The sequence below is a fragment of the Panthera uncia genome, assembly GCF_023721935.1.
Source record: "Panthera uncia isolate 11264 chromosome A1 unlocalized genomic scaffold, Puncia_PCG_1.0 HiC_scaffold_17, whole genome shotgun sequence".
Taxonomy (NCBI): domain Eukaryota; kingdom Metazoa; phylum Chordata; class Mammalia; order Carnivora; family Felidae; genus Panthera; species Panthera uncia.
The window spans coordinates 144,334,429-144,343,197 of NW_026057577.1; the positions used below are offsets into that span (position 1 = coordinate 144,334,429).

At 52.7% G+C, this 8,769-nt stretch overlaps 1 protein-coding gene across 1 annotated transcript in view; it reads right to left on the minus strand.

The window, feature by feature from the left end:
• Positions 1-8,769, minus strand: part of ANKRD33B (ankyrin repeat domain 33B) — an 83,491-nt gene that overhangs the window by 24,441 nt on the left and 50,281 nt on the right. The window contains exon 2 of the mRNA XM_049648276.1: positions 8,589-8,718. Coding sequence (XP_049504233.1) covers positions 8,589-8,718 — 130 coding nt within the window. The remainder of the gene's footprint in view (positions 1-8,588; positions 8,719-8,769) is intronic.

Below are 8,769 nucleotides of genomic sequence, written 5' to 3' on the forward strand. Positions count from 1 at the left end.
AGTCTGTGGGGCAGTCAGGTGTCTGAATGAACAGCAGGGTGAGCTGTGGCCTGGAGAGGCATTGCAGTGGCCAGAGAGAAGGGCTCAGGAAACGGGAGTTTACAGGAAAAGGCAGGGCAATGCTAGGAAAACCCAGAAACCTGCCAACCTCTACTTTCTTAATCAAAACACACAGAAACCAAGAAAAAGGAAAACACTTCAAAAAACTAAAAAGAAAAATCAGAATGAAGTCAGACTAAAATCATGACCGTGGGAGGTGATAACAGAATAAATAAACTGAAGAGGCATTTATTCCCGGTTTCGAGCCGAGTCATGCGTTCTCCTCTGAAAGGGGCCCTCCCCAAATCCGGTTCATGAGCCAGGCCTTGCACGGGCAGCCTGAGCATCCCCCCCACACACCCCCAGCCCCAGTCCTCACTGCCACCCTGCCCTCTGCAGTAAGAGGCATACAGAATGTCGGGCCAGCTCTCAGTGCATTTCCTTCAGAACTGTAAAAATAAGTTCAAGGAATCACAAGTTTCAAGGACGCCAGAGGTTACTTAGACCCAACCAACTCTATAGTGTCACCAGCTCAAAAAGACACCTGCTACTTCCTCACGTTGTCACACTCCTATCAAAGAGGAACGAGAAATGGAGAAAGGAAATGCCTAACTCCATTCCTGAGACTAACTCATTTCTTTGGTTACTTCACTTTATATTTTTTGTTGTTGTTGTTGGGGCAGGATAGAGGTTGAAATTGCTGGCTAAATGAGATTTAGGGATTATTTGAGGATTTATTTTCATACACTCTCTCCATTGTAAAGGCCTAACAGATTCAGTGGGATTTTTATTATGCATTAAGTATCTGAAGAGGTTAGACTTCTTAGAGAACCATTCGACAGGCAGATCAAAGGTATTTGCATCTTAATTTGTACTCATGAATGCTGAGTGAGTGCGGTAGAAAGCCAAGACCCCCGACATTCAGTTCAGTTGTGATATCAAATAATATAAACATTTGGTTGCTTTAAAGTTTTCCTTAACCACACGGATCCTGTTGGGGCCAACGTTGACCAGACCAAGTCATTTGGGGTCATTCTGTCACCCTTGCCAGTGACTTGCTTTGGCACGGGGCATGTAACACAACCCTGGCAGTGAGATATAAACAAAACTCTGTTGGAGGCATCTGGAAATGTTTTCCTGCCCTAGAGAATAGGACACAGACAGGGATTTGCTCCCCCCTCCCAAAGTCTCCCTGTGTTAGTCTTGGCAGCATGAGGGAAAGGTCAACAGCACTTCTGAGAAGCTGGCTCCCCGATCCTGGCCTCTCGGAGTCGCTCAATGAAGCAACCGCATCACCGTGGCCTTCAGACACATCGTGTTGCAAGAGAAGGCAGCTTCTTCGTCATCGAAGCCCTGTTTCACTGGGTGCTCGGGCAACTGCGCCCAGAAACATCATAGCAGATCCCGGGCTGCCGTGAGAATCAGGCAAACACAAGTTCAAACCATAATTCAGGGACTGGCAAACACTAAAGATTGATCTTTCCCAGGCTTGGCAAGAACGCCCTTGGGAACTTGGTGGAAAGTATAAATTGTTGTGGTTTTTTTCTAAAGGCCCCTCGGCAGCAGCTATGGAAATGTGTGTGTCCTTTGACCGAGCAATTGAGTTCTAAGAATCCAACCGTGCATTTCTTCCCGAACTTCCTTGTCTGCCCCCGCTTTCGGGCGCAGAGGCTGGCCTCCAGAAAGGGCACCTGCCCATTCTCAGCCCTGAGGTCTCTGGTGTGGCTCAGCAGGGGCTGCGGCAGAAGGAGAGACGGGGGTACTCACCCCTGCCTCCCACCCCCCTCCCACCCCACAGACTGCCAGCTTCCCCTTCGCAGTGTCAGGTGAATGAACTGAGGGGCAGGCCTCTGCCTGGGTCACTCTCCCAGGGTCCCGCCTCTGCAGACAGTCCCCTTACAATTCCTCACTCCAGCCATCTGACAACACCTGTTGCTCAATACACCCTCTTCAGAAATGCACCCCCAGGGCCGCCTGGGTGGCTTCACCGGTTGAGCATCTGACTTCAGCTCAGGTCATGATCTCACCGTTCCAGAGTTCAAGCCCCGCATCGGGCTTGCGGCCGTCAGCACAGAGCCTGCTTCAGATCTTCTGTCCCCCTCCCTCTCCCTGCCCCTCCCCTGCTCATGCTCTCTCTCTCTCAAAAAAAAAAATAAACATTAAAATATATATATGTATATTTTTAAAAAATGCGCCCCCAGACACAAACGACTTCACTACAGCACTGTCTGTAACAGGCTAACTTAGACCCCACGTGCACTACACTCAAAGTTTGGGAGGCTGGATTCTGTGTGCTTTGGCTCACTGTGGGTAGCCCTCGGATGGCAAGTAATTGCTAAATAAATATTTGTTTTAAGAGCGGATCTGCTAGAGAATGGGTGAGTTACAGTTTCCTGAACTGCCTCACAGTTACTGGACACGGGGGACACGGCCGTAGACACACAATCGTACTCAGGAGTGTGCTGCAAGGAGAGCAAGGTAAATCTTGCGTCCACGGGTCGATGTGAAAAGATCTCCTGGATCTACGAAGTGGAAAAAATTAAAGCCAACGTCTCTATGGAATTATCCTACGCACGTAAATAAAACGCACACGCACACACGTGTGGGTCTGAAAGGGAGACGCTGAGGTCTGGAAGTGTAGGCGGCTGGTCGATTTGTGAGATAGAGAACGTGAGAGAGGGGAACACGACCTTTTTAAGAAAAAAAAAAAAAGAATACTTCCGTGGTGATTTTCTACTGTAAGCACGGATCACTAGGCATCTTTTGGAATTAAGAACTCACCAAATAAATAAAACTGGTTATGCAATTGGGGTAAAATGGGACACAACCATGTCTCAGCTGAAAGCTCAAATAGCTGCTTTCCTAAAACAGCTGGGAAAGGCACAAACAGATTCTCTGCTGCTTTCCTTTATTCTCGCTTTAATGACGCCTCTGTGTCCCTCTGACTTCTCACCGGGCCGCATGGCTTCCCCAGTCTTGAATGCCCATCGAGAGACGTCCCCAGTCACTGCAAGCTATGACAGCCTCCACGACCTCAATTCCCTGGGGCACCTGGGTGGCTCAGTCAGTTAAGCATCTGGGTCATGATCTCGCGGTTTGGGGGTTCGAGCCTCGCATTGGGTTTTGTGCTGATAGCTCAGAGGCCGGAGCCTGCTTCAGATTCTGTGTCTCCCTCTCTCTGCCCTTCTCCCGCTGGGATCCCCAGACCAGCAGCAGCAGCAGCATGGGCTGGGAACTTAGTGAGATGCACATTCTCAGGCCCCTTCCCAGACTTTTTCAATCTGAAACTCTGGGGGCAGAGCTAGGCAATCCTTGTTTTAACCAAACCTGCATCAAAACACAGATTACCCACCCCAGGCTGGTGATGAGAACCAGGCTGTGTTGTAAGGTCCCAATGTTCACAGGGACAGGGGCAACCCCTGGGGGTCCCGTCACCACCTTCAGAAACAAATTAGGGAAAAATCACTTCCTCCTTTGAGGCAATTAAGACAAACAAGGAAATGCTTTTCAGTCAGATTTTTTAAGGTGGCAAAAAAGCCCCTCCCCTCCCAGCACCCCCCAAACTAGTCAGTTCTAAAGCAGGCTTGGGGCGGGTGTCCCAGGCGTCAGAGCCCAGGAACAGGGAGGGGGAGCCAGGTGGAGAAGAGGGTGGGGCCGGAGAAGGGGCCTCATTCCCAGCTTGAGCAACTCAGTAAGCAAGTTAAGGATCACGGACACCAGCAGAAAGAGAAAACTTAAAAACAAGGAAAGCGGGCCCCTGGGTGACTCAGTTGAGCGTCCAACTCTTGATTTTGGCTCAGGTCATGATTTCATGGACCAGGAGATCAAGCCCCCGTGTCGGGCTCTGTGCCAACAGTTCTGAGACTGCTTGAGATTCTCTCTCTCCCTCTCTGCCCCTCCCCTGCTCATTTTCTCTCTCTCTCTCACTCTCTCTCTCCAACCAAATAAATAAACATTAAAAAAAAACCAAGAAAAGAAAATAGATTTTAATGATATACCTATTGTTCAAGGAGATAGAAGAAAAACCATGTACACATCAAATTAACCACGGCTACCTCCAGACAACAGAGCTGGAGCCCTGGGAGTGAGGGAGGAGCTAGGAGATTTTCACCCTGAACTCTACTGGCTTTCTGTGTTGACCTTTAGCTGCTTATGTGGTTTTCTTCCAAACACTGTGTGTTCTATTTTATACTCAACTGAGTGGCACACCCCCGGTGCCAGGCAGAGAAAGCGCCCAGGACAGCCATCCTGCTGGACCACCCAGTCCGGGTCACGGCCTGGCACCTGCCCACTACTCGTCTACCCGTGGTGCCCATGTAACTAAAGACACCCCGGCCATGCTTGGATCATCCCTAGTGATGTAACCTCGCCACAACCTGACCCAAGCCGGAGGAGAGGCTCCAGCAGGGACCCCCAGCTCTCTTGAGGTCAGAGTGGGGGGCCATGAGCACACAAGTCTCGCCCCTTCCCTGCCTCCCACGGGTGACCAAAGGAGTAGAGAGAAGGCAGCAGAGCTGCGGGGAACCACAAAGGGACCGCTGGAGGTGGAGACGGATGCGGGACGCGGGGGAGGACCCAAGCAGCCCGTCAAGACCTTGGGAAAGTCAGCAGCGGCCCACACGAGAAGGGCGGGGCCAGAAAGAAAGGCGGGCGGGGGGGGGGGGGGCACCGAGACCCACCCAGCACACAAGGCCAGGCAGGAAGTCCCTGGTGGTCCCAGCGCAGAGCGAGCACGCGACGGTGGGGGCTCGTCCTCATAACACAGGCTGCTGCCCCACCACGCACAGCCTGGAAATGAAACCACAGGGACGAACCAGGGCTGCGTGTAGCCCCTGATTCCTCCGCCTGTACCGCAGGGCCATGGGCCCTGAGCCTAGGTTCAGCGGCCCCCCCTTTGCTGGGCCTCTCTCTAACCCTGAGAGGGCCTACGTCATCTTCGACTTAAAATACATCAATTCAGGAAAAGCACGGTCCCTGCATAAGGATGGGTGTTACAGAATGAATGTTCATGTCCCCCCCCCACAATTCATATGTTGAAACCCCAAGACCCAGTGTGACTACACTTGGAGATAGGGCCATTGTGGAAATAATTAAAGTTCCATGTGGTCACAGGGGCGCCCTGATCCAATTGGACAGGTGTCCTCGTAAGAGGAGACGCCACGGGGCGGCTGGCTGGCTCAGTCAGTTGAGCGTCCGACTCTTGATTTGGGCTCAGGTCATGATCTCAGGGTCATGGGATCAAGCCCCGAGTCGAGCTCTGTGCTGAGCACAAAGCCTGCGTAGGATTCTCTCTCTCCCTCTGCCTCTCTCCCCTGCTCTCTCTCTCTCTCTCTCTCTCTCAAAATGAGTAAACAAACAAGTAAATAAATAGGAGGAGACACCAGAGACCTCACGCTCTCTCTCCACGGAGTGAGGACACAGCAGGGAGGCACCATGTACAAGAAGCCAGGAAGAGAGTCCTTACCAGGAACCAAATCCCCTGACATCTTGATCCTGGATTCCCAGCCTCCAGAACTCGGAGAAACAAATTTCTGTTGTTTAATCCCCACACCCAGATTCTGGGACTTTTGTTACAGACGGCTGAACAGACTGACCCTACACATGTTCAAGACGAATAAAGTAAATGTAACCCAGTGAATGGCAGAAAATAAACTACTGAAGTAATATGCAGAATTTACCCAGTGCTTAAAAGGATAGGGAAAAGAAAAAAAGGAGAGAGAAAGCGGTGATGGCAGGACCAGGTGACTTATTCTCCCCCTAAGAGGGAATCTCAGGAAGAAAGAACAAAACAAGGCGGGTAGTGTTTCAAAGAGATTAACAGAAAAGTGTTTCCTGCAGTAAAAATATACCTAATATAAGTCAAAACGAGCACAGAGAGGAGCTTAGATGTAGGATAGTTGGGGAGGGGGTGTTTTCAATGTCAAGGATGAGACGGGAGATATTTCCAGGTCTCAGCAATACCTAGGTATCAACAAAGACACAAACACAGGCTGGACTCCCACTGATTCCCCTGCAACACTCAATGAGGGAAAAAAAGGGCAAAGGACAGATTGTTGCTCTAATGTGAACACAAAACGCATTTTCTTTTTTCAATTAAAAAATTTTTTTTGATGTTTATTTTTGAGAGAGAGAGAGAGAGAGAGAGAGAGAGAGAGAGCGCGCACACACAAGTGTGAGCGGGGGAGGAGCAGAGAGGGAGACACAGAATCCGAAGCAGCTCCAGGCTCCGAGCTGTCAGCCCAGAGCCCCACGTGGGGCTCAAACCCACTGACCACGAAATCATGACCTGAGCCGAAGTCGGACGCCTATCTGACTGAGCCACCCAGACGTCCCCATGAGACATTTTGAAAAGGCAAGAATTCAGAAGGTGTCTCACGGGTATTAAACCACAACCAAAATCCTTAACACACACAGAGTTCTTGCCAATCAGCAAGAAAGGAAATCTCTTCCTACCGCACGTTCTCCTAGTGTTCACGCCAGGTCTGTGCCATGGGCCCCACTCTCCACCCACCCCTGACGCCCCGATCTGTCCCCCATGGGAGCACTGGAGTTTGGAGCTCCAGACCGTCCACCTGCCGCAGAGACCTCTTACACGTGTCACACGTCTCAAAGGCCTGCGCACCAGATGGGCCCGGTGCTTCCCCACCTACTGCTCTCCGTGTACCCCTTTGCATCAGTCATCCCCTGTCCCGAGGCTAGAGGCCATCCCAGCTGCCACCTCCCCTCCACCATCCACATCACACGTCACTTTCTGCCAGGCAGCTTTTTTGCTCCTTCTCTGCCTCCGAAACCGCTTCTGGACTCCCAGGATTGGTCAGCCCCTGGCTTCACACACCCAGCCTCATGGCACCCAAATGGATTTGGTACCTAGACCCTTAATGATCTGGTCCCCGTCTCCTCACGGGACCACCCCTCACCTCTCCTAGTCACACTCAATCCTACTGCCACATACAGTGCCCGAGAAGTGCCGGGCTCCCTCCTGACCCCGCGCCTTTGGATGCCTCGCCTGCCACGGCCTCCCTCTGAGTTCCTTGGCACTCAGTTCAAGCCCCCCTCTTGCACGACCCCTATCCTGAACCCCCAGGCCCATTCCGCCCACACCACCCAGTGCACCTGCCGTCAGGGCTCCATCAGATGCCTACCGAGCCGGAGAATTACTTGAGGGCAGAACCGCCCTTGACTTTGGCATCCCTGGTTCCCGGCCAGGGGGAGGGGTTGAATAAGGAGCCACAATCACTGAATGCCTCACGATAGCCTCTTACACCTTTGCCATTCAGGACACTGTGGACCTGGGCTTTACAAAGCGTGGGGTGCCTCTATGAGGGCAAAGCTTCATACCCTGAAACCTGCTGAGGCGAACGGGTGTTCGCACAGCCTGGCCCCTACGTTTGGGGAATTCTCCGCTCACCCGCCTCGACCAAAAAGCAGCGTGTACAGACTACTTCCTGCTACATTACGGGGAACGGAACTGCCAGATGCTGGCTTTGCGGGCTCCCTGGGCTCCCTGGGTCCGAGTCACCCACGCTGGCTCTGACCCAGGAGCTCGTGATGCAAAATATGGGACTGAGAGGTCTCACTACGGTGGTAGCAGCAGACGCTGTGTTTCCAGAATCGATGTGCGGCATGGCTTGGGGCATCTCTGCCAGCCTCCCAGCCCCGAGTCCGACACTCAACAGCTCCCAGCGACACGGTGGGGGGTCCTACATTCCTGTAATAAGCGAACGCCTTTTCTTCCCGACTCAGCGGGAAGCGGCTTCTTTGCGACTGACAGCCTGACTGACGAAAGAGATTACTCTCGGAAGCCAAGAGTTTGGCTCTTGGCCACAAAGTGGCCACAAAGTGGTCAAGTGACAAACCCACTCAAGGCCACAGTTACAAATGACGCGTGGTTCTGAAGGGATGAGCACAGCTTTGCGTCTGTCTCCCACAAATGATGCTAGAAGAGGACAGCCACAAGGCACTTGGCGGTGTGGGCAGAAGTGCCACTCCTGGCAATGACCGTCTTGGGCCAGAGGACACTCAGTGGGACGCACACCTGCCGAGCTGTCTCCCCAACAGTCCTGCCTCGTTGCCCTGACACACCCTCAGCAGGCAGCTCCTGGCTCGTCTTCACGCTGCAGGCAAGTGTCAGGTGACCTTGTAAATACGCCGATTTGATACAGTAACTCTCACTTGTGTCTCCTTCAGCTAGGAGTCCACCAGCCTCTCCCGGCCCCCAGCTCCAAGCACCGGGTGGGGCGCGAGGCTCTAGGTGAAGGATGACAAGGCCGGGTGGCCGGTGCAGCGTCACGTTCGGGCGTCAGGGTGAGGTCCGCCCAACGCTAAGCTCTGCACAAGTAAACTCTGCATCATCCCGAATGCACTACGATGATGTGTTTGCATACTGAGCAGCAGTTGCTTGCACCTCTTACTCGGAGAATGGATTTCTGATCAATTCCCGTCTTTACAATAATCTCACGAGCTGAGTTCATGTGCGGGGCCCCCCTCAACCCCACCACCGGGTAGCTGCTCCCCAGCCTCGGCTCTGGGAGGGAAGAGCTGGGTCTTACCTGCCTGCGCAGCCGTGATTAGGGCCGTGTTCCCCTCGCTGTCCTGCCAGTTGACGTCAACGTGGGGGCACTCTGCTAAGACCACAACAGTATCCACAAAGCCGTGGTAGCAGGCGACAATAAGGCCGGTCTAGAAGTGAAGAGGGAAGCGGGTCAGAGGGGCAGAGCCCAAGCATCACCC